The sequence below is a fragment of the Anarhichas minor genome, unplaced genomic scaffold, assembly GCF_050575085.1.
Source record: "Anarhichas minor isolate MPS153535 unplaced genomic scaffold, ASM5057508v1 ptg000011l, whole genome shotgun sequence".
In the NCBI taxonomy this organism is placed as follows: Eukaryota; Metazoa; Chordata; class Actinopteri; order Perciformes; family Anarhichadidae; genus Anarhichas; species Anarhichas minor.
In genome coordinates this window covers 16,367,631-16,394,540 of record NW_027466457.1, presented here as the reverse complement: position 1 = coordinate 16,394,540, position 26,910 = coordinate 16,367,631, and the positions used below count along the sequence as shown (strand labels likewise).

General features: G+C 42.5%; 1 protein-coding gene across 1 annotated transcript in view; it reads right to left on the bottom strand.

Moving 5' to 3' along the window:
- LOC142947824 (metabotropic glutamate receptor 8-like) overlaps positions 1-26,910 on the bottom strand; it is a 103,319-nt gene that overhangs the window by 5,140 nt on the left and 71,269 nt on the right. The window contains 3 exon segments of the mRNA XM_076089681.1: positions 12,020-12,955; positions 14,023-14,162; positions 26,588-26,788. Coding sequence (XP_075945796.1) covers positions 12,020-12,955; positions 14,023-14,162; positions 26,588-26,788 — 1,277 coding nt within the window.

The window sequence follows — 26,910 nt, the reverse complement described above, 5'->3', positions numbered from 1 at the left end:
GTAACGATGAGTATTTACCGGCAGAAGGAGGTATTCAGAGACCTGATACACAGTCAGAACTATTTACTTTATGTACATTTACTCAAGTACTGTACGCAAAGACCATTTTGAGGTACTTGTACTTTACATTTTGTGCTACATAATACCTCAACTCCACCACATTTTGGTACCTATTACTGCGAATGTAAAAACATGAAAGCTCTCTCCGTTGAGCCAGTGTTTGGTTTGTCCATTCTGGGCTCCTGTAGAAACATGACGACATGGCGGACTGAAGAGGACCTGTTCACTATGTAGACATATGAAGGGCTCATTCTAAGCTCATGAAAACCATTCTTAAGTTCCAGGTGATTGTACCTGAATGAATACATAGTAAAACATGATATTCCATTTCTGCCAATAGATCCCCTGAAATCCAACACGCTGGCCCTTTAAGAGAGTATTTCTACTCTGTGGTCCTGCTACTTTTACTGAAGTAAAACTTCTGTAGTATGTGGTTAAATCATTAATTACATTATTTAAATTCTCTCAATAAGCCTGAGAAGGTAATCTACAAATAAATAATCACAAACATAAATATATTATACTAATGTTGATGTTTGTATGTAAAAACAAAGTAAATAATTAATAAATATGCAGCAATAAATATTTATTTCATGTCAGTAATATTCAATAAAATGATCCAAAGTCGGGACATAGCCAAATCACTCATGCATGCACACGCACACCTACACACACACACACCTACACACACACACACACACACACACCTCTACACACACACACACACACACACACCATGCAGAGCTCAACCAGGCAGCACAAACCTGTTTTTTCTCTCTTCGCCCCTCCAGCATCTCCCACAAACACACCTGTGCACACGCTCCCAACACACAACGACACCAACACTGCTGCTCAGAGAATCGCCTGCGTCGCCACAGCAACCGCCTCCCAAAAAAAGTCGAGGTCCGGGTTAATGGCCCCGGTGTCAAACTGTCAGCGGGGAATCCTCGGTGGGGCTCTGCTCAGCCACCAGGACGACGAGGAAGGAAAGGGAAACGCTGGGCGACAGATGGCGAGTCCCCCCCCCCCCCCCCCCCCCCCGAGAGCCCAAAACAACGATTCTAGCGATGCATCAAGGATTCATTATGAAAATGTACAACAGACAGCGAAGCATGAACTCATTTGTGGGCCTGAGAGAGGGACAAAAACCAGCTCTGCAATGATTCATGTGGCCTCTCCGACACAAGCTGTTGTCACAAAACCAAACGGCACGAAACAGCGTGAAGGTCACAGGAGGCTGATGAACAGGAGCTGAGGGCCCGACTCACGGACAACCGCTCCGTATCACAGAGTCACGCGGAGGGACCTCCCTCTCCGGCTGCCTTTGGCCCCGATCCCGATCCTTTTACATCAGGGTGTCCTCTTCAGCACCCTGACGTAGATTCCTGGGAACCAGACGAATCTGCGAGCTTTATTTGCTTCGGACAGATATCCAGTCACTTGAGACCGGACTGGCCAATCACAACCGTTTATCTAATATGGCGGCGTGTTTGAGACGATGACCGGTAAGAGGAGCACCGTTGAGGCATTATTCAAAGATAATAAAAGTCGATCAAAAAAGGTTTTCCCTTTCCTATATTTAGTAAAATCAACTTTGATCTGTAATTCTGAGGGCAAAAAACGCACGTTCACACCTCATCTCTGTCTGTTTATTTGTCCGTTGCTCACAAGCGGCAATCTCCGGTTCTGCCGAGTGAACTCGATGTGGAAGTGTCTTAAAAGCTGCATTCTCTCTACTGTCCATCAGGGGGCGACTCCTCTGGTTGTATAGAAGTTGTATTGTATGAAGCATTGGCTTCACTCTTCAGAACCGGAGGTTGTCGCCTGGTTCCTTCGTAAAAAATCAATGTGAACAGGAACCGGGCCAGAACTAAAATGCAACAATGTGTCAATGTGTCACATGAGAAGTGTGTGTGTGTGTGTGTGTGTGTGTGTGTGTGTGTGTGTGTGTGTGTGTGTGTGTGTGTGTGTGTGTGCGTCTGCATCTTGGTGATCCCGCTGACTGATTTCCTCCAGCGCCACCATCGGGTCGATATCTGTGTTTTCTAGTGAAATATCTTGACAACTATTGGATTGATTGACCTTTGGTAATAACTTTGGTGATGAGCGATACGTTGGTTTACGACCAAACTTCCCATCGGCCTCAGCTGCAGTTAGTGTTCATAGTGCTGAACATGTTCGTTGAGCTGGTATAATATTTAAAGTCTTTGCTGTGGTGTTAGCGGTGGATTCCAGTGTGGGGGACAATTATTTTTGGCAATATCTTCATGGAATAATAATAATACTTATGCAGGGTGTGTAGTAAGTAAACACTGCATATGTATGCTGATAAATCCCTAACTGGCATCATCATAACGGCTCCAAACTTCACCTTCGGGAATCAGTAAGCGGAACGGAAATGCATTTTAATAAATTTCTCCAAACAGGAAAGATAGTTCCAAGAAAGTTATTTTTCAGTTTTTAAAGTTTGTTTCAAACCTACTGAGCAAACATGGGCGATTGTGGCTAAGTGGAGAGCAGCGTCGTCAATCAGAGGATCGGCGGTTCGAGCCCCGGCTCCGCTAGTCGCATGTCGATGTGTCCTTGAGCAAGACACTTAACCCCAAAATGATCTTGTTCCTACGGTGTATGAATGTGATAGGCAGGTGTCACTCAGCCCCTGCCATCAGGGTGTGAATGGGTGAATGATGACAAGTAGTGTGAAAGCGCTTTGAGTGGTCGGAAAGACTAGAAAAGTGCGATACAAGTACAGTCCATTTACCATTACATGGGCAGCAAAGAGGTGGATTATTATTTCATTTTAGAGGGAAATGGTTCCTAAAATGACACAACAGCTGGAATATTTCCTTTCTGATACAATAGTGCAGCTTTAAAAAGAAAAGTCTTAGTCATCAAACTTTAAATCTCCTTAACGGGGAAGTTTAAGGTGGAAATGAAGGTTCTGGAGGTTAATGGAGGGCTGAATCCTGTGACTGTGCGGTTCTCTGTGTCTGTGACCTGGATGCCGACGTCCTGCCCGATCAAAGCGGAGCTGGTTTAAAGCTCAGGACTGTGCAAGTCTGATCTGAGAGCAGCTGAGGTCTGAGAGAAACCGCAGCAGCAGATCTCTAAACTGAGCGTCAGCAGCAGGACGATAGAGACGCGGCAGGATCATAAAACACGAGAATATTCAGTATAATTAGTTTGTTTTCCATCAGTTTGGAAGAAATCTAATTGATTGATAAACAAACCAAAACTAACTGCAACATGTACAGCTCTGCTCAGGTTTCATGGATCAACATCAGCACTGACTCTCTGCTACGTCCCTGCAAAACCAACGCGTATACTGCACCTCAAGCAGAAATAACTTCCTGCTTTGGCATTTCTGAGAAACCTCCAGTTCCAACAAATCCAATAAAAGAAAAGAAAAGGAATCTGGATGTTTCTGCAGCTTGAATGTCACTCGTCTGTTATTAGCTGGAGTGAAGCTTAAAGTGGAAAAATGATTTTCATCAGGTTGTTTTAGAGAAAAAAGAAATGGACATGTGTTGGAAAACAGAGCACTGTATTTATCACAAATCTCTCCATTCAAATGTTTTTCAGATATTTAAGAAAATCAATGAGTGCAGAATGTTGTTTTGTCTCACAATAATACCCCGATGCTTCATTGGCTCCACTCTCAAGCATGTTGTGTTAAAGTGGAAACTTTCCTTAGTGGTGTTATTGTCACAGAGACATTTTTGACAGCATTTCGTTTTCCACATTTACTCCAGTTGTTCCGCCCATAGACTGTATATTTGAAGTGGACGTAGTCGTCGTGACATCATCCATTGGTTTGTGGACTAATGTTTTGAAGACTGGAGTTCGGCGATTTGGCCGTCGCCATCTTGGGTTTTACCGCTCATACACATACTATTACTATGTATGCTCTCACATACCAATGCATATTTATACTGCTGCCAACATATTTAGTCTATAGTATACACCATATTCATATCATCCCTCCGGTTGTTTATTCTTTTTCTGACTGTATTTTTTTCTTTACGAGCTTTACTTACAGCTGCACGATATATTCTATGCTTCCTGCCGTCTGTAACTTCTGCATATGTTCATAGTGTAGTGTATTCATTACGCACTGTCTTTTGTCTTATAGTACTTACTGTCTCTAATATGTATTATGTATATTACAAGACATGCGTGTACATTACTCTGCACTTTACTGCTTTTTACTTTTGTACTTCTGGTCAGACTCTAAACTTCATTTTATTGTCTGAATACTTGAACTTGACAGTAAAGTTGAATGTAAAACAAGGATATGCAGGAGAGTTTCTTTCTAAAGAGAGTTTCTTTAATGTTGCAGTGCACGCTGCCTATATGGATGAATGAAACTTTTTGTTGTTTTGTCATAATTAAACTTAATGTTAACCTTAATGTTGATATGACACAATGATTGACGAGTCAATTTAAAAATGGCACTTCATATCTAAAAAGTTGCCGAGCCCAAATAAAAGTGAATAAATGTGTTTTAAAACTTTACTTTGATGTTAAAAAAAGCAACTGTAATTGAGTTCAAATGATTGATTCTACAAAGCTATGATGTTGATGTTGATGATGATGAGAAGATGGTTGAATACAGCAACTCTTCATTGGCCACAGTAGGAATTCGACTCACAACCCTGGTAGCGTTTGGCACAGAGAGACTGTTTGATTTATGTTTCCTGCTAAATATTAGACTGCAGAAGTTTCAGTTTTGGGGACATTAGGATTCATATCTCTCTCTCTGTGCTGTAAACTAGTAACAGCTTTCCTTCATTTGGCCCAGAGCGATCTTTCCCCCTCACACACACACACACAACAAAACATCCCTTAAACGACAGCAATGGATGGCGGGTAATAACACTGTGGTTGGTATTGACTTTCTCTCCACAAGTCTGAGGCTCATAAGGAAGATAAGCAGCGGAGCAAAGCTAATCGCTGCCAACACACTGGTTGTGTTTTTTGTTGGAGAAGCAGAATACATTAGTGAGGCATCAACAGCAGGTTATCACGTAGTCGGGTGTCAGGGTGGACTGCTGTTCAGGGTTGAGACCGGTGGAGGTAAACAGTCCTTACAGCTGCGTGTTTCTGTTACTTTGAAGGAAATGGGTTTTTTTGGCTTGTTTCGTTAGTCGACATTTCAGAGACACTTCTGGAAGTGAACATCTCTAAAACAGATGAAGACTTGAGCCTTCGCTAAGCCCCGCCCCCCGCTGTCAGAGCTACGTTACCATGGAGCCCACACTGTCACTAACTGCACTCCTTGAAGAAATATCAGATTTTTGAAAAATACGAAAAAGTGATTTCAGAAATAAGCCAACAGAAGGTTTACAATGTGAGTGTGAAGGATAAATCCAGGACGTCAAACTGATTTTTGTTCTGGCATCTGTGAGTAGCTGTAGATGCTGATAATAAGAGTAATAATAGCAGCATTAGCATATTGATATGATAAAGTAGCTCATCAGCTGAGGTCAGAGGAGCCGGATTCCCGGGAGGAGCCGATGTGGGTGGAAGCTGCATGCTAATCGTCTCTGGGATCCTCCGGCTGAGTATCAAAGCCTGGTTCATTATGTATGGAGGCAGCGCAAGTCTCTCCCAGCGGACGCTGACTCCTCTCCGTCTACCTTCCCCGTGCATGCAAACGCCTCCCCGGGCAGCCAGTGCTGCGTTCAGGAACCCAGCCCCCTCTGAAGTGCTTATTAGTGATTCTGTGGCTTCTCCGTGTCGGTCCCAGCTGTGGCCGGCACACAGCCGACATGCTGCTGCTACTGTAAATGTCAGCCAGTGAGCCTCCTGCTCCAGATCCACAGGCTGACCTTAAGAGATCAGCTGATCAGTTTCAGGTCCACCACGTTTGCGATGGAGTCTAATTATAACTGGGTGTATTTCGGAAGGGGCCTGGCTTTCTTTACAGATCTACTTTAATTTGTTCAATTCATTTCTGATGGAAAAGCCCAATAACACAAATCTGCCTCAGAGGGATTTACAATCTGTTCAGTATACGACATCCTCTGACCCAGGACCCTCGCATCCTCCCCCCAAGAAGTACCAATAGAAGTCATGAGCACAACCTGAACCACATAATACAATTACAACACAGTCAATCAATATGACAGAAATGATGCATATAATGAGAGTAGCAGCAGAGTAGCACCGATCCGTTCACGTATGTGAAGATCCTATATATATATATCTGGCTGCGCGTTGACTGACCATTAGCTGTATCTGAATTTGCATAATCATGACTCGACCTCAACGTCATGCAAATTAAGTCTGTCCATCACAAGCAAAGACTGTATATCAGAAGAAGTGGGTGTAGTTGTCGGGACGTCACACATTGGTTTGTGGACTGATGTTGTAAAGCCTCGAGTTCGACAATTTGGCTGTCGCCATCTTGGATTTTTTCATCCAGTGAACAGAAGTGACCATATTTGGAATGTTGAGGAGTGAAGTAGAGACCTGTCAATCACCGTGTAGCCCCGCCCTAAAGCATCCCCTGCTTTATGGTCTGTTTGACTCTAAATGGACCATAATGTACTAAATGAACATCATGCTGTATTGAAGAAGACTTGAAACTAGAGATTGAGACCATAAACTCATGTTTACAATGTTTACTGAGGTAATAAATCAAGAGAGAAGTAGAGTCATTTTCTCATAGACTTCTATACAACCAGAGGAGTCGCCCCCTGATGGACACGAGAGAGAATGCAGCTTTAAGACATGAAGCTTTGGCTTCATTAGGCAGAACCGAAGGTTGCAGTTTGTTCACTGTCACGGCAGCAGGCTCTTGACATTCCAATGCCAATGGAACGAGGCAGCACTGATGAAGTACGCATCAATATTCTGTTACTGCGTTCCTATTTCTCGCCGCTCGAGCTGCCACATTTTGTTGGCCAAATTTGATGCACCTCCACTTTTAGTTTTCCACAGCCCAGTTTTGGATTAGATCCAAAATGTGCAGACCTCTATTTCATGGTCAGAGACAAATTGTGTATTTAACCGTCACGTTAAAAAAGACACAATAAAACAACATCAGCATGCAGTGTGTGGTCGAGTAATCTGTGTGCTCTGGTAATCTCAGATCACACAGTGAATATCTGACTGCACACTGAACTTCTCACTCCACAAATAGACCTGATATCAGCTTGATAAATAATGTGGTGAGAGTCTGACAAAGGGCGACAGACGAGTGTGTGATGAGTTAATTACACCGCACAGGACAACAGAAACTCTCTGCCGTCATCTGCCTCCACCTCAACACTTTATTCTTCTTACCCAATGAGACAGAAGGTTTCTTTAGCAGTTTGCTGCATCTTTTTTTATATTGTTGAGTTCTAACGTTAGCTTCAGACAAACCAAGAACTGTACGCTACCTAATACTTAGTGGTGCACTTTAAAATCGATGACGCTAATGAGTTGAATTCATTTCAACGTGAGGCGTTCAGGGCGCCTCTGCAAAAAACGCGAGGCGCATAGGAACGCAAAAGCAGCGCTTCACTTTCCTTAAAAACAATTACAAACAGCCGCTGTTGAACGTGTTGTTTTCTGAACCACAGTACGAGCACGTGTTTGTACGCAATTTACTCCAACTGCCTTCAGTTCTGGCACTTCAACTGACATCGTTAATTTGTTGCACTTGAACTCAAACAGTCAGCTCAATTCATCTCATGCACTTCAACTGACACTTCAACTCCTTTTAGTGTAGAATCTTTGCTCCTTTCAGAACTTTCACTTCAACTTCCTTCAGCTGTTTACTTCCATTTTAACTGCCATTCACACCTTCTTTCAGCTATTCCGTTACACTATGAATTCATATTGGAGCTCATCCTTTATTTAACCGGGTTTTAAGTCTCATTGAGATTTAAATGTCAACTCTTTCACCAGTGACCCGGCCAAAGGGCAGCATCAACATTGTTACAGCAATATAACACCAACAGACCAGTTCAATATGTTGCACTGAAATCTTTAGAGCGATCACATTGACTAAGAGTGCTATTATCTTGATCCTGTCGAATTGACTTAATTCCCTGCAGGTAATCACTTCTGACGATTTCAGGTCCTTGTTTACGTTACTCCACTTTAACTTCACTGAGCGATGACCTAACCTGAAACTCCTCCCTGCACTTCATCAACAACTCACCATGTAACTCCTTTCTCCTTCCTGCTTTTAGTTTTCACTTTCTTTGTCTGAATCTTTAGTCCTTTGAGCACTTTCACTTCAACTTCACTCAGCGCTCACACTGGAATCAACATTTCATCGTCTTTTCACCTAAAATGAAACTCCTCTCAGCCACTTCAGCTTCTTTGACTAAATCAAACTGTTGGGAGAGAGTCCACGCAAGAGATTTGATTAAAGCAAACAGCTTTCAGCTCTACTTCATTCAAGACTTTCAGCACTTCAAACTTCAACTGAGTGTAAACTCATGCAGCTGTTACTCTTTAATCTAAAAGATCAACTTCATTCAGCGATTACACACAAACAGACTCTTCAACTTTGCTCATTACACTTAAAATGAAAATATTTTAGGAAGTCAACAACCACTGAACGTTCAGCAGTTCTATTTTAAGCTCTTCAAGCACTTCAACGTTAGTAAAAAATAAAAGTTTCTGATATGTTCCTCTTCAGCAATCAAGATATTTTAAAATCATCTTGTATGTAAGCAAAATAATAGTTTCTGGTTAATTTCACCAAATAAATCAACTCAGACGTAAATGGAAGCAGACTTGGATTTCAACTTGAAATGTTTACCAGACGTGCAGGTGTTTCATCGATTATATGAAAGCCGTCACATTATTCATGTGTCTCCAGCAGACGGGACGCTTTGAGCTGCTGCAGCAGGTTGATAAAGAGCCCAAACAGCAGACGCAACAGTGCTCATTGAATAATGAATAAGAAGGCCTGAGGTGTTGTGTTCATTTCAAACAGTCTGTCTCTCGAGTGATTACAGAAAAAGAAAGTTTTATTTGGCTGCAGCGTTTCAGTAAAAACACTGAGATTTCCTGCAGAAGAAGAGGATTCAGTCTGCAGACTTCTCTGCACTCTGAAGCTAAGGCTGCTCGATGTGACACCTCATCTCTGTTCGGGGGGACGGTGATGTAATCTTCATGCGAGCGTGTCTGAACATTCAGTCTGAATCTGCTGCATCAGCCATTTCTATGGGTAAAAATAACCCAAGGTAGAACTGAAACCTAGTTCTCATCAGATCAGGGTATCAGGAGGAACCTGGACACTGCAGTTACTCAGTTGTTCTTAAGACTGTGTGACAAAATAACCGAAAGTTCAATCTCAAATCCCCTTACTAGCTTTTTGGGGCTTTCAACGCACACCTGCTTCCTCTCCCCCTTTTTTTTATCAGCGAATGTAACTGGCTCAGGGGTCTCATGAGACCAAAGTATGCGACTGCAGTCACACGTTAACAGGATATGGGTTGGCGATTGTTAAAGAAGGTGTGTGGGGTCAGATCTTGCTTTCCTTCATCTTTAATGAAGGTCATTTGTGTTCGTTCAGCAGGTTGCTCAATGCAAAGTAAGCTGTAGAGACGGCACTATAGCATACAAAGCCTTTGTGTCCCTGCAATGATTTCACAATGCAATCAGTACAGTATTGTGAATCATCACAGTTAAAGCCTGTGAAGTGATAATAGTGTAAATTAATTGTGAAACATTACAGTTCAATCTCGTGAAAGTCCGGAAATAATGTACCGTGTATAAAGGAGAAGTCAGGGGATCACCACAGTGAGAACAAGTCTTCCTCTGAGCTCCACAAACGTCTTTCAATTTCACGGCAATCTATTGAATAAGTGTTGAAATATTTCAGTCTGGAACAAAAGGTGGACCGCCCAACCGACTGACCTACAGGCGGCCTCTGGCTTTTACATTTCAACAGTTAGTTGTTAATTTATCACTTTGACAGGATTTTGAAGGGATGACTTTGGTAACTTTGGGTAGACTTTTGAAGACCCGTCCAGAACACTTCAGGTGAGCTTCAAAGTGCCATGTTGCTTTCACTGATTGGAAATCAGATGTGATTAGGGTCGCTTGTGTCCTGGTTTATGTCTACAACAACAAATCATTAGTAACTGAACTGTAGCAGCGAGAAAAAAGACTGATAAACTCGGTTTAGAGGAAATGACAGTGAATCGCTCCACCTGTCCTCCTGATCTCCCCACAGACACGATAATGAGCAAAATCCTCCATCTGGCATCTCGCTTACAGCACACTCAACCCAAAAAACTCAACCCAAAAAAACAGTCGTCTGAATGTGCTAAATTTAATTTTGCTCTAATTAGTTTTGTGCGCTGAGGCTGCAGAGCAGACTGGACTGTGCCTGTGGTGATCAGAAACTAATCAACGATCAATCAGTCAGTCAGAACGGAGCATTAACTGGTTTGTGAAGACAGTGCTGTGGCTGGTAACAGATAAACCTCTTTATTTAACATGTGCAGAGAGAGAGTTTATGATTAGCAGATAATATTTAGCCGCTTTGCTCGCTCCCGTCTTTTTAAGTGCTGCAGGGATAAAGTCATTTTGGTAGGCCAACCCAAAAGTTATTAGCATAGCATCGCACTGGTTCCCTCGACAAAAAGCAAGTTGGAATTTTCCATCGGATTTATACACGAGGCTGGAAGAGCGGGCTAGTCCGCGTGATTAATAAGCTCATTTAGCCACTTCTTAGCAACCGCCTAAAAGCTAAATAATTAGTAGTATAAAATATTTATTGACATTAGTTACCATATTTGGAATGCGGAGGAGTGACGTAGTGACGCCGGATACGCTTCTGGTAGCGGCAGCGACCTGTCAATCACAAGGTAGCTCCGCCCTAAAGCGTACTATTTGAAATGGGCACTGAGGTCAGGCACATAGACTGTATATAAGAAGTAGACGTAGTCACTGTGACGTCACCCATTGGTTTGTGGACTACCTTTTCAAAGCCACGAGTTTAGTATTTTGGCCATCGCCATCTTGGTTTATGGCAGTCGCCATCTCGTTTTTTTGCAACCAGTAGTGACACGAGAGGGTGGAGCCAAGTACGACTGAACCCCGAAACAGACATTTTGAGGCAACTAACAATGTGACCATTAACTTTCATGAACTGAAAACACTTTAAAAGGGTTTAAGTTCTAAGATGTAAACACTGACAACTCCCAGACCGTGGTAGAGACCTGTCAATCACAGTAAGCCCCGCCCCAAAGCATACCCTGCTTTATGGTGTGTTTGACTCTAAATGGACCAAATTTAGGTTAAACTGTGCATTACATTTGTCTGGAAACCTATTAACTAGCTCTACCCTGCAATACAAGACCTATCTTCATTTCTTTCTTGTGTCCTCTACAAAGATCATGGTGCTTACGTTTTAAGAACTTAATACCTTAGCTTCCAGTCTGTTACCGTGATATAGTAGCCATCAAGTGCATGTTTAAGACATTTTTAAAGTGTTATCGTCTTAAAATGAGTCAGCTAAAGTTTAGGACCAACTCATGAAACTAATGTTAATGTTCTCGCTAGCTAGAGCTGAATAACTCTGCCAGAAACACTTCAAAATTAACGGTCCCCAGGAGACAAAAAGAAGCTGCTTTTGTCTTTTTCTATCTGAAATAAGACAGGTTTTCCCTGCTCAAAAAATCTCACAAAAATGAGTTTGAAGCCTTTCGCCCAATTAGTAACTGTAATGCCCCAGCGTTTTCTGTTATTTCTGTATATCAGGATTAATTGCTCGTTGTGTAATATTTGAAAAACACTTTGGGATTTGAAGTTTTCACAAAAATTCCCAGAAAAAATAAAAAGTAAAGTAAAGAAAAAGACTTCACAAACTACAAGATCTCAATATGCTGTCACCTGTGTCAGACAGAAAACATACCGTATGTGAGTGAGGACATGTTGATGCTGGAGGGCTGAACATTACATAAAACGACGTGTACATCATTTATCAGAGAGGCACACTCACCCGCTCCGCCGACTGCGCCGTACCGAAGAAGATGGGGATGAAGGCGAGCCAGATGATGCAGGTCGTGTACATAGTAAATCCAATGGGTTTGGCCTCGTTGAAGGTCTCTGGCACGCCACGTGTCTTGATGGCATAAACAGTGCATGTGACCATCAAGAGGATGCTGTATCCCAGCGAGCAGATGAGCGACAGGTCGGAGATGTCACACTTGAGGACGCCACGAGCGTTCCCGGGATCCTGCGTGCGCTGCTCGCCGTAGTCCACAAAGGTGTGGGGCGGGTCGGCGGCGAACCACACCAGGACACCCAGCAGCTGGACCGAGATGAGCGAGAAGGTGATGACCAGCTGGGAGGCTGGTGAGATGAAGCGTGGTGCCGTCACCGCCGTCTTTCCCTGCTCGAAGATGCGGTGGATGCGGTTGGTCTTGGTGAACAGCGCGGCGTAGCTGAAGCACATGCCGAGGCCCAGGAATATTCGGCGGAAGGAGCAGACGACCACGTCGGGTGCTGCGATCATGGGGAAGGTGATGACGTAACACAGGAAGATGCCCGTCAGCAGCACGTAGCTCATTTCCCGCCCTGAGGCACGAACGATGGGGGTGTCGTTGTAGCGCACGAAGGTGACAATGACAAAGGTGGTGGCGATGATTCCCAGGACGGAGATAAAGACGGGCAACAGCGCCCACGGCGAGTGCCACTCCAGCTTGATGATGGGGATGGCCTGGCAGCTGGTGCGGTTCTGGTCGGGTCTCTTCTCGTAGGGGCAGAGCTCGCAGGTGAACTCGCTGGCCTGGATGTGGTATCCCTCGCAGCGCTCGCAGTGCCAGCAGCACGGGACGCCCTTCACCACCTTCTTCCTCTCGCCGGTCCGGCAGGGCAGGCTGCACACCGAGGCCGGCAGCGAGGAGTCGCCGGTGGTCCACTGCAGGGTCTCCATCTGAAGGAGGAGGGAGGAGGAACCAGGCTGGTCAACATTTCTCATCCAACAGATAAGCTGACCAAACAGCTCAGCAACATCAGAATTATCATTTAATCACATCGAAGCCACTTCGTAGCTTGTTATCAAGCTTGAGTTCAGATTGTTTTGTCGAACTGCTGTTTCCAACATCCAGAGAAAACGTATCATGTTTTGTAACAAGCATCTTTAGGTTATCTAACTAAGGATAAGTTAACAAAGTTGGAAGAGTTGGAAACATTTCTTTCGTCTGTAAAGAGGAATAAAGATTTCATCAGATATTCACATCAATGAGAACACAAGTCAGGTCCGTTTGTTTTATAAACACTTTGATTGGCGGTTCAATCCCCGGATCCTTCAGTCCCTGTCGATGTGCCCTTGTGCACGACACTAAACCCCAAATTGCTCCCAAAGGCAGTACCTACGGTGTGAATGGTTAGTTATTCCTGATGGTCAAGCTGGCACCTTGCATGGTAGCCCCTGCCGTCCGTGCATGAATGGATGTGAATGGGTGAATGACATGTAGTGTTAAAGCGCTTTGAGTGGTCGGTAGACTAGAAAGGCGCTTTATAAGTAATCCATTTACTATTTACCATTTTCATCTGGCATAGAATTGGCATTATGACCATCTACATTATTGGGCTGTTGAAATCAAACCTTATGTGCCAGATGGTTTGTTACACAGAACCATCTGAGAAGCCGTCATTGGAAAGTGTTTTGGAAAAAGGGCAGGCTCTTTCAATTAATACTTTGCAGGTGATTGGATGAACCATCGGTCAATCTAATTCTTAACAAAGTCAGTCAGGAGAAGATCAAAAACACCTTTTCCATCAAGAAAAGCCTTTAATACTCCCCGGTTCTGATATATCTGATGCTATAGCAGGATCTATGCCAGCGTCGTTGATTGGCCCACTGCGGTTGGGACAGAGTGGTTTGGCCGCATTCCTTGACAAGATGGATTTCACGAGAATCCAGCTGCCGTGCAAGGTTAGTTAAAATGATCACCATCATCACTTTAATGATGACAGATTGAGCTCATTGGTCCTTACATCTAGATGCAGCTGATTGGTCCAGTGTCCGATGACCTTGTACTCTGCCGTCGACCTGTTGTTGATCTGATACTGGAAGATGTCGTAGCGTCCGGGAGCGTCGCCATTCTCGTTGAAGGTGACGGGAGTCCCTGCACTTCCTGCCAAAAACACAAAGACAAGAACAGATTCCTGGCTCAGACGTAGTTGACAAACATTTATTTAGGTGTCTCTGCTCGCTGGGACAGTGATTTTAAACAATTGTGTTCTAATCATGTGATCAAGCTTGTGAGCATTCGTTTCTTGATGCTAGACTGCTCGTCTGCTGCTCTTACATTAATCTTAGATCACTCGTTGAGAAATGTAACTTTCGGTCATTTGTCTGAATCTCAGCTTACTGATTGGCTCCTGGTCATGTCACTCAAAGTGCTCCTTCTAAAGTTCCAAGAAAACGAGATGCAAGACAAACAGTTATCCTCACCAATGGAGGTTGGGGATGAAATGTGCCAATGTGCGGTGATTGTTTGGACATTCTGAAGTAGATTATTAAGCAGGAAGTTTTTGAACAATTTTCCATTCATTACAGCTATTTGGTGTCTTCAATCTTTTTTCTACCATATCATTCATCTGGATAAATTTGGGGTTTTGTATCTTGCTCCAGGAAAATTAAACATGAGGACAGGTGGAGAATGGAACTACCAACCAACCTGCTTTGCCATGTAAGATAAATCCACTCGGCAAAGTACATCCAAGAAGCATTCAAGGCGGATTGAAATCTGATTGGTTACCCTTAGAGGTCCGCATGGACGGGTTTTTTATCTTTTTCAGAAGGGGACAGGGGACCTTTAGGGGAGACAGCAGGTCAACAGTAGATGCACATAGAAGTGAAAACGGGGAACCTGAAGATTAATTTGAGATGCAGCATTGTGCGTCAAGTTCTGAAGTAAAGAAATGGAAAAAACGAATGAATGAATTAGGGTTAAGAACATTATGATGGAAGTATATGATGCTCATTCTCATGCATTATGTCTCAAAGGTTGATGCAGCAATTTTTGAATTGATACAGATATGGTGCAAACTATTTTTGATCACTCGTGAATTGTTAAAAATGATCAAAGATCCCAAATAGGAGAAGGCCATAGAAAAAGCCAGCTGTTATTTGGTTTTTAAAATGTTCAACATTTGGAGATTTATGAGAGAGATGCATTTTTTGGCAATTGGATGGCGAGCACTTCTGTTCTGGAAACTGCTCTGAAACCCTTCTATTGTCAACAAACTTAAGAAAGCTGTACATCCTTTGAATGCCCTCAACATGAGGACAGGTGGAGAATCAAACCTCCAACTCTGAGATTAACAGCTGACCTGCTTTGCCACGTAAGATAAATTCACCCTTGCTTGATTTTTCTCATCATGATTGAATCTGTTCTTATAACATGAAACCAAACTGACCACAGTCACTGCCTTCAGTTCAGGACTCTAATGGATGAGGCCGGTGTGTTTTCGAACAACTATTATTGGTTTTGTTGCCGTCTGTTTTGTCTCTTAAAGCAGTCGGCTGTTATTTTCTCTCAGGTTTTCTCTGCAGGTTTGAGTCATCTTATCACAATTTCCTCGCCAGCTCGTCACCAGAGCAACCACACAAACGTCTTGTTGCAATATTGTCTAAGTCCTTCCTGCCAAGTTAAAATCTCATGTTGTCTAACGCTGTTCACACTACGCCTGCAGATTATTTTTATTTTAATCATCTGAAACTTCAGACCGACTCAAATGTTCTGCTTTCCATTGTAATTTCTCCTGAGCAGTGATGTAAAAACTGCCACATACTGTGTACAATAATAATATTCTGAGCTTTTATACAATTATATTATCCTGTAAAGTGATTGGTCACGTCTTCATTGCCTTTAATGATGCATTACGCTTTTATTTTGTTTAATTCATGAGTCTACAAGTGATAACAAACAGATTTTGATTGATTCATGCATGGGTTTTTAAGATTGTTGACATGAATTCACATGAATTTTGTGTGATCATTTTAGTTTAATGTATAAATTGACGAGCTCAGCTCAGATATGAGAGAAAAATGAACTTCCCTCATAGTATTTAATAAAATTATCTGGAATGGTTAAACTACTTTGGGGCAAATTCACGAAGAAATGACGGCACCATGAATTGCGGATCATTGAAAAACTTCCATCTACCGCGTCTCAAGGTCCGATTTACAAAATAAAATCATGCACATGTAATTGTAGTCCAAAAACAGCCACACAGGTTTGCAGCTGAATGGAATTCACACTTTTGTTGTATCTAATTGCTATTATCCATGTGACAAAGTATAAATGTGCTCGAGGGCATACTCCTCTGTTGGGGGAAAGAAATACATTAATGCGGACAATATCAATTACATTCTCTTATTTACGATAAGTGTTTCTTCCCTTAAGGAGAAGCACAGCAGCATAAATTCATTGATTCGATCAATCTTGTTTATTTTCTCATGTATTTTCAAAAATGACGTGGAGAGGAGCCGAATTCATTTATTTTTCATGGCACAGCTGTCATCGCGTCCCGACGCTGCGTCCCAAAATAAACGACAGCCTTTGCAAATGTGCTACAGTTACACCAACTCTCAGAATACGCTTATAATTTCACTCTAACTGCATCCGGCAATTAGCGCTGATCTTTGTGAATTGGACTGTTTTTGTCATTTGCACAGAAAGGGTCCAATTTTGCTTAAAATGTCTGCATATTATTTTATTTATACGTACAAATAGCACAGGAGCATCAACAGCTCATCTATTTTGTATTATTCATAACAGAAATAAATTAATTCGGATTTTTGTTTTTTTTAAAGATGAAAATAATGAGCCTCAGTGAGACTGACAGTTTAAAATTTACATTTCATGCAAATCTAGATGAGAATCTGATTTTTTTTTTCAGACAAGTTTTAGAAAACACAAAGACATACAAAAACTGATTTTTGCAAAAACCTGTTTTCGTGTTAAATCAGATTCAAATTGAAGCTGCAGAGACGTGCAGAAACCTGTAACTAACCTGCACCAAACTGTTTAAATAACTTTTGAAGACACATATAAGTGCCCAGAACATTTCACATATACTTCAAAAACCTTAAAAGAGACCTAAGACAAAGCATTTATTGCTATAATAATTAAGTCTTTATCCAAAATGTATACCCTGCTAATTGTATTTGAGGGATACGGGATTCATTTCTATGGACAAGATGACAAAACTAATTGTTGCAAGTCACAGTGTTGATACTGAATGTATCTGCTACATTTTTCTTGAATACATTTGTCCGTCTTCGCAAGAGCTCAAAAAAGCGAAATAACAAAAGTGTAATACAGTACATCCCAGAAGCACTTGAGATGATTGTTAAGCCCTTATTCATTTTTAGAGGGGGACAGGGAACCTGCAGATTAGAGATTGTGATTGATAGAGGAGATTGAGATGCAGCTCAGCAACGTGTGTCAAGTTGTTCAAGTTATGAATCAGAAATAATGATTAATTAATTAGGGCTCAGAACATCGTGATGGATGTATATGATGGTCTTTCCCATGCTCAGTTACGTCTCATAAGCTGTTGCAGCAATTTTTGGGTCGATGTCATTTGTATCACAGATATGGTGCTAAATTTAACCGTTTTTGACCACGAGAGAATTGACGAAAATTAATAAAAAATCCCTAGAAATGACCACAAAAAGACACAAGGACCTTGGGGAAGACTATAGAAAAACCCATGCTCTAAAAACTTTTGACATTTTGAGATTTCTGCAAGAATTGCATTTTTTGCCAAATGGATGGCGAGCACTTCTGTTCTGGAAACTGTTCAGAAACCTCTTTTATTTTCAATATTCTTAGAGAAGCCACACAAAGTTTCATGAGGCTGTGTTTATCCTAGAGGTCACAACAGGTCATTTTATACAGTGACGCCAAATTTTAAAAAATGGTCTCACTATGAGAAATGGCAAAGATGGGGACTACACACATGAATACAAATGGACTCATTGGATCCACGAGAGTCTCAGCTTTCCATTCGTACCCAAGTTATGCAACTCCAAGACCGTTTAGGGACCCTGGTATGCAGAAATATTTAAATATACCATTTTAAGAAGAGGCAAAAATAACAGCATGCAAAACAAACTGCATGGGATTAGCATAAAGTGGGCATGTGTGTAAAAAGGAGACTCATGGGAACTTTCACTTTAGCTTGAAGACCGAGTCTGCTGCAACATTTTAAAGACGGATCCTGCAGGTCTCATGGTTAAGGAGATGGTTTGAAACACAATATCTGATCTGTTTATTGTCTGTTTCTTCATTCAGGAGTGTTTTCACTTGTTTCACATTGCAAAGAACACAGATGTTCACTTAATCCTCCTAAACTTGATGTTTTGTTTTCAGATTCAGCCTCGTTTTTTTATTTTTCTTCCAGCTGCTGTTTCACGGTATTGTGTTGCTCTCGTACAGTAGTGCTGCGCTCCTCCCTGCGGGGCGAATTCAACACCGGGGACGGCAGAGTGTCGAACTGGAAGCGGATTAGTTTTGGAGTTGTTGAAGCCGAGAGGAAGAGAAGCAGATTGAAGCTAAAGAGCCGAACAACAACAACTAAAAGGAAACAGATTTATAATGAAGTGAGTGGGCAGCAGTTTGATTCTTTCCTGCCCTGATTTAGTTCTTGAACACGAATGAAAGCATCACAAATCACGTAAGCGTGGCGATGAGTCACCAAAACTCGCCTCAGGATGGTGAACTCCCCCCCCCCCCATCCATCCTCAACACCACCTCGTCCTCTCTATTCCCCCCACTTCACTTCCCTTCATTTCACTCCAGAGAATCTGTGTTGATGCAAAATGAACGTCCTCGCTCGACATCATTTCCACACGGTAATCATGATAACTCTGCGGTGACACATGGTTCAGCTTTGAGACACAAACAAACAGTCTGTTGTGTAGAATAAACTAGAATTAAAGCTGGTTGTGTACAGTTTACATTAATGTCTGTCCAAAATGTCATCACTTCATCATTTTATCTTATTAGTTATTTCTGTGAAATTGTCATATTTGGCTTATTAATTCTTGAGTTATGTTGAAAAACGTGTTTTGTGAGGTCAAAGGGACTTGGTTGAAAGGCCGGTGTTTTTAGACCCACCGGTTCACCTCGACCTCCTTCTTAAGCAGAGTTTGCTGCTCTTTATACTTCCTGGTTTACCATTACGTAGATTTCATACGAATTGATTTTGTGGGATATACATAACGTTTTTGTAGATATAGCTACTAACCAGGCGGCAATCTACTGTTCTGTAAAGTGAAGCCAATGCTGAAGTATCTTAAAGCTGCATTCTCTCTAGTGACCACCAGGGGGCGACTCCTCTGGTTGTATAGAAGTCTATGAGAAAATGACTCTACTTCTCTCTTGATTTATTACCTCAGTAAACATTGTAAACATGAGTTTATGGTCTCAGTCTCTAGTTTCAAGTCTTCTTCAATACAGCATGATGTTCATTTAGTACATTATGGTCCATTTAGAGTCACACAGACCATAAAGCAGGGGATGCTTTAGGGCGGGGCTACACAGTGATTGACAGGTCTCTACCAGAGACGTCCCTCCTCCTCAGTCCAAATATGGTCACTTCTGTTCACTGGTTGCAAAAAGCCAAGATGGTGCCCGTAATCCAAGATGACAACAGCCAAAACACCGAATTTGAGGCTTCAAAACTTCAGTCCGCAAACCATCGATAATGTCACGATGACTACGTCCACTTGTTATATACGGTTTATGGTAAAACACTGTATGAGAACAGCCTGGATAGAGACAGCCGATAGGTATGTTCGAAGATCACCAAGAACTTAAAAAAAAATGTCATCCTCTGTTACAGACAAATACTTTTTTTTCGACCATCCCTTGAGATTTAAACCACAAATACTCCTTGAAGGTATTGAGGGAAGTTCTGACTGGCTGTGAACTTTATTTTCCAGACTGTCGATACATGCTTTGTCACAGCTGCAGTCTGTCATCAAGTCAGTGCAGAAAGAGACGTGACGCTCCATTAATCCATCTATTTCGACCCGAATGGATCCGACAGCAGCAGCAGCAGCAGCTCTTCCTCACCGCGCTGACAGGAAGTGTGTCGCCCAGAAACACAGCAAAGCGAGAGCCTCAGAGCTTTATTGAACCGGTCCTTTCTGTATCGATTGTTTCCGGGAGACCTTGGCGGGCGGCGTGGGCGTCAGAGCTGCAGCTCGTCCATTCATCCGTGTGATAAGACGCTCTCGCTCTGCATCCTCAGCTTATTCAGGTTCCTTCACTCCTCATTCAGCTGTTTTGTTTGATTTCAGCCCCACTAAAGTTTTGATCATTTTTGATTCAACACCTTGATGTTATTGTGCGCCATATTCCCTTCAGATGTCTCGATCTCTCACATGAATAAAAGAAAGATTTTTATTCATTCGAGCTCAGAAATCTGAAGAAATATCTGCTCTTTACCAAGTTGTTGCCATGGCAGAATTCTAATCATGTCACAACACAGTAGGTGGCTGCTGATTGTGATATCTAATACCCTGAAATCATGTTTCAGCTTTTCAGAAAGAGCGATGAAATGAACCCTCCAAAAGAAAACACAAACAGACGGTAACCTGGAGGAGGTTTTGTGGGGTTTTTGCTCAAAAAATCCCACAGAAGTCGTTAGAAGTCACTAAAAGTCATGAAATATGAACGACTTCATGTAATGATTTGCATATATATATATATACTGTATATTGATAAAACAAAATGAAGCTAAGCTTAAAGAACTTTTTTTGTACGATTAATTTGCACGTTTGATGAGTAACATTTTACGCAGTGAAACAGCAAAGTCGTTTCTTTTTGTAACGAGGTCGATCTTCCTGAGGTTTGATATCAACCAATCACGTTTTGTTGAACGGACATATTCGAAACTATAGATGTACAGCAACACTGGGGCTCCGTGGTCTGAACCGGACGGCATCGCATCCACTCCTTGCATTCTCACCTTTCACGATAACAGCCCTGGACATGATAGCTTAGGCTGTACAACAGTTGACCTCATAATGTTTTAATGAAGGCTGAGAAACCGAACCCTACTGAATATAGAGAACACTTAAATAAACCTGTAAACTCCGAGCAACAGTCTTTAGAAAGCAAGATATTTCATTTCGAACAGAAAGGAAAGGAGAGGGAGAACTGCTCCTTTAATCTCCAGGTGCAGAAACAAAGCCGCTGAGCTCTTTCTGGTTGTTTCCTCTTCCTGCTTTGTTCAGCAGTTTGTGAAAAAGCTGCATATTTGAAGTGAAGTCCTAGCGGGAGATGAGCTCTTCACACATTCATCACTTCACTCACCTACAGTATCTGCTCCCCCTCCCCCCCTCCACCCCCCACCACTGATCCGACTGTAAAGGGTTTCTCCTCCTGCAGCTCCACAGGGTCAGTCATGCTGCATCCCTGTTAAAAACGGCAACAACAAGCTTTTGTCGCCTCTTAGTAAGCATCTGCTGTCCAAATGAATCAGGGGGGAATCTCTCCGACGTCCCCCCCCATGCCTCGCTCTGCCGATCGTGTTCAACCAGGACATTACAATGGGGGCCGGCTTTAGCGCAGCGAGCGCTAACATTAGCACAAGCGTCTCGATTGGCCTCCAGACGCTCCTCTAAAAATAAGCACAGGGGCGAGGAGAGCATGGGTGAGTTGGCGATCAGCCCCCGGGGCCGCCGTCGCTTCGTCCTGGATTTCGCTGCATTTCATACATGGAATTATGGGAATTATGGGAATTATGGGTAACCCCGCTGCCCCCGCGTTCAGAGAAGTGAAGCATAAGAAAGACAGAGATGCAGCTCGAGTTTGATTTATGTCAACGTTTGATGTATGTGAAGGTTCAACCGAGCATGCTGTTCACAGATTCATGCAGGAGAAAGCCCCAAAAGCAGCGTGACGCATGTGTGTGTGTGAGGGGGGAGGGGGGGGGGGGGGGGCCTTAATAGGCTCAATCAGGCACAAACCACATGCTGCTGAGCCAGGATTTGGTCGTGATGCAGGTGTGCTGCTGCAGAAGCTGCGACCTGGAGCTTCACAGAGGAGATGTTCTCCGAGGCTGCAGTTCAACTCGCTAACACCGTCTTCAGTTCAGAGTCGAGTCCTTTGAATTAGAAAATGAAGCCGATCTTTGGTACCCAGAGTGAAGATGAGAACTCTTGGCACCTTATGGAGCAGTAATTCCTCAAAGAAACCGATAATAGGAAGGTTTATGTACTTAATAAATTGATGTTTCAGCAATAAGCTCTTGCTCCTACCTCATTACCACCACTGAGGTGCCCTTGAGCAAGGCACTTAACCACGATATGCTCCAGTGGAGGTAAGATTTGCTGTTGTTATTTCTACATCAGCAAATGTGTAATTTTAAGATAAGATAATCTTTTATGGTCCTACAGCGGGGAAATTTGCAGGATTACAGCAGCAAAGTGGAAAACATTGGGATATTAAATATAGGTTTATAATTATGTAGGCTATAATAAAGAGTGATATTGCTTAACTGTCAGTTACTTATGTCAATTTTGAAAATAGGTTGGAGGCATGGATGGATTAGTGAACGGGCCTAGGGGGCACAGACCCAAGGGCCAACAGTGTCAGGGGCCTTCACCTCCAAAATGTAATTTAAAGAGAAACATGACTCAATAAGAAACTACAGCAATACAACACTCCAAAAGAACTACAGAGAGCACAAAGAGACTTGCAAATACTATGAAAAGGTTCCAAACAATCACAAAGAGACACAACGAGGGAGAGATGCAAAACAACTAAAAAGAGAAACAAAACAACTACCGAAAGACGCAAAACGACTTTAAAGAGAAAGAGGCCTTCCAGTTAAGAGGTGTACCTCCTCCTTACCAGAAGAATTAAAGTTACTATATTTGCATCACGTACTACACATCACGTACTTGTTTGCAGTTTCATTTTTGTTTCCATTTCACCTACAGTTTCTTGGAAGCCATTGATTTCCATTAACTTCTGTAAGTGTTACCAAGCAACAGTGATGCAACTTTGAACATAGAGGCCGCATTAGTTCTGTCAAAGTGATATATTACACAACTAAAGCAAGTTCTGTGTCTAAAACCGGCAGAAGGCAACTGGGAGACAAGAGACCCGGACGTTCCCACTGGTCCTCACAAAGACACAAGAACAGGAACACACACACACACACACACACGCACACACACACACACACACACACACACACACACACACACACACACACACACACACACACACACACACACACACACACACATCATTTCCTGAATGTGCTTTATTGTCCTGAATTCCTTCTTAATAAGATTCCTCCTCCGGGCTTTAATCTGAAAGATGACTGACTAATCTTCGCCTCTGTGACAGGTTTCCTGTCTCTGCCCCCGTTTGCTTCTAATTCTCCGAACTAGGCGACTAACTGTTTAATGTTTAAAAACCACGGCGTGCGGCGCCTCAACGCTGACTTTAACTGTGCACAGATTTACAGTTTCAGGCCGGTGGGTGAAACCCACCACGGATTCAATGTTTAATGTGCCTCTTCCTCCTCCTGCAGAAATAACATCCAGCAGCTCCTCACATCCATCAGAGAGATGAATCCCTGAGAGCTCAGCACAGCCACAGAATCGGCTCAATCTCCTCCTCTTCCTTCGTTTTGTCGGCGTCCTGTATCTCTCTGTGCTGAGCAGGTGGAAAGAAAAATTATTCAAATTTTTCAATTAATCCCCCGTGTGCAGGTAGGAGGCTGGGAGGAGGAAGAGGAGGAGGAGACATACGGGGCTATAAGGAGGAGAAGATCTACAATCTCAAGTATTAGAATTTACGGGAATTCACGGTGGAGTGGAAGCTACCGGAAAAGATTTCACCAGAAGTGATGTGTGCAGTGACGTCTTCAAATGCCGCGTTTTGTTCGACCATCAGTCCAAAACCTCAAAATATTCAGTTTGAAAATGATTTTAAAGACGGATAAAAGTGGGGGGAAAAAATCACAGTTAAGAAGCTGCAAATGTTTCCTTTGATTGAGGGTTATTTGCCTTTTACTTTTTGATATTTCTCTTCGTGTCTCTTGTTGTCATTTGTTATGAATTATTCACTGACTTTCTTTTGTGAGGGAGTCGAGGGTTATATTATGTGATCGTGTTGATATATTAAATGGTATTAACGAACACACTCACCTTGAAAAAGAAAAGAAAAAGTCACATTTCATCTTCGTCTTTGTCTGAAACGTGTTTTTTTGTTTTCTTTATCACTTTAAATGAGAGAAATTCTCCGACCAACGTCGTGAAAAGAATGACGTCCTTGGCGATGAATGCAACCGTTCAGAAGCCAGAGTGGGAAAATGAGCTCCATCAAAGCTTTTGTGAAACCCGCGGACGGCGTTGATTCAACCAGAGCGAAGGTTCACCTCACATGTCCGAACATAGACAAACCTAATAAATCATAAATTATCCTTTTTATTCTATATTCCAATGAATCCAACATGTCCTCGTACAACGGTTCGTATGATATGTTATGAAACGTTTGTTAACTCTGTTAGGTTTAGGTGTCTTCATCATTTCAAGTCTTGTTTGTAAAAATAAATGTTATTTCTGTTTTGTAAATGTAAATACTTAGTGTTTAGGAAAATATTGTAAAATACTTAGTTAGGTTTAGAAAAAGATCACAAAAAACAATCTAGGGGGAAAGAAATATGTCGCTACAACGGAGGCTTCAAAATGTTAAGAATCAGGACGGGCTGGTCTCATCCAGCATTCGTAGCTATACCGACAGAAAACATCGCACCGTAATGTGTAAATATCCCACAAAATTATTTTGTATTTCAGCCACGTAGTCATGAAATAGGAAGTATAAAGACTGCATAAGGACACAAGGCGGACAGTAGTGGAGGTGGATGAGTCCAACAAACAGCTGTTCGTTCCTCGTGTGAAACGAGTCGTCAGCGTGATTTGTTACATAACTTGCGTAGTGTAGTTACGTCGCACACAGCGGCTATTTTAAACCAAACAACAATCTTTTCCGAAACATATATGAGTAGTTTTGTTGCCTAGTCCGAACTGAGTAGTTTCTTTTTGAAGACGGAAGTCTATTTTGAAAAGGGCGTATGCACGAGCTGAAATTGAAATTGTTCTCTTGTTTTGTCGGAAATTGCAACAAGATATCACACGACTCGTTGTATGAGGATAATGTTGATCAGGAATGAGTGATGGAATATTGTGAGAGTAACTAAAGAAACTGAACTTGCAAACCTTGTTGATAGACCTACAGCAGGTAAGTGACATTTTGTGATTATTAAAGTTGTGTGAAAGCAACGAATCATCAGACTGCAGCACTCCCACTGAGCTGAGAATAATCGGGGGGACATAAAAACCCGGCGACCATATTTGGTGTTTAATAACGAGCGGGAGGATTCCCTGATGAGGGCGTCAGCATTCACACGTCCTGCTGACGAGAGCCTTCAACTCGCAAGGAGGTCGGCCGCAGTGATGAGGAAGAAAGATGGCGAGGAATGAAGGAAATGAACAACAGAAGGAGGGAAGTCTTCCCGACGAAGTTCGGGACAACTAATAAACGTTTTCCTCGTCTTCTCTCACATCTTCCTGCTGCGATTGCTGGTCTTTCTTTCTCTCGTGCTACCGCGTCACACTGTTCCATCAGAGAAACCTCATGACCGAAGTCAACCGCTTCCTCGTTCCCGGTTCATTAAAACCTCGTCAATCTTGGAATTTCGAGTCTCGGCTCACGAAAACGCAGAAGAAATTCAAGAAGAAATATTTGTCAGAAAAGTGCTGAGACGCAGAGAACTTGTTTGAGGTGTCGACTGTGGAGGCGGTGATGATTCAAACTCACAGCAAACCAAATGGCTCCATCACCAGTTACACAGACTTGCTTTAAGAAATGTACCAACATCTTAATTCAACTCAGATTTTTCAATTTAGGTGATGCATCACATATTTGTGTGGTTGGGGGGATTGAAACAGCTTCTCTATATAGAATGTATAAGTTTTGTTCATCCAGGGAGACTTCACTGAGAGCACTGTTGGTGTTGATCACACTTGAAGCTGTCTGGTACAAACAGCCACTGAGCTGCTGCACATGTAGTTTGGTGGTTATCTCTAAAGATGTTGTTTGTTTGTGAAAATAGCCAACGTTCCTGATGCATTTTACACCTGACCTATGAGTGGGGAAGTTTTCAGAATGCTTACTTAAAGTTACTGTGAGGAACTTTTAACTGGTTATGAAACAATTTAATGCTGATGCCTCTATATGACTTTCAGTAAATAAGACCATCAGAGAGAAGATTGTCTGTTTCTATAGTTATTCAGAAAGTTTGAGAAAAATAAACTATTTTCTTAACATTGAAGCATTAAATATAATCTGGTAGAAACCTGAAGTATGAACCTGAAATTGTCTCCTTTAAGGAAGTTTAAGTTCAAAGTTAATTTTCAACGTTGGAGAAGCGCTCTGGCCCAATGGTCACATTAAACGAAATGTCAATGAGTTGAGAAACACGACACATGGTGATTGAATAATGATACAGGTCCTACCGTTGAAGCCAACGGCGCGGATGTGGGCCAGCAGCTCCTTGCCGTCGATGTTGGCCATGCGGGGGCAGAGGCCCGGGTATCCGGCGCAGAGCTCGCGGTGCATGTGGTGCAGAGCGTGGGCCATGGCGTACACGGCGTCCATCACAAACTGAACCTTCCCTTCCTGCTCGTAGGTGGAGTCACGGCCGACTTTCTCCAACCCTGGAACAGAGACAGAGAGGCGTCAGCTGACCGGTCACTGAAACGATCAACGTTAAAAACACACGATGGGTCGTCGAGCGATACGATGGCAAACTCCAGAACATGTATTTTGTACTGTTTCA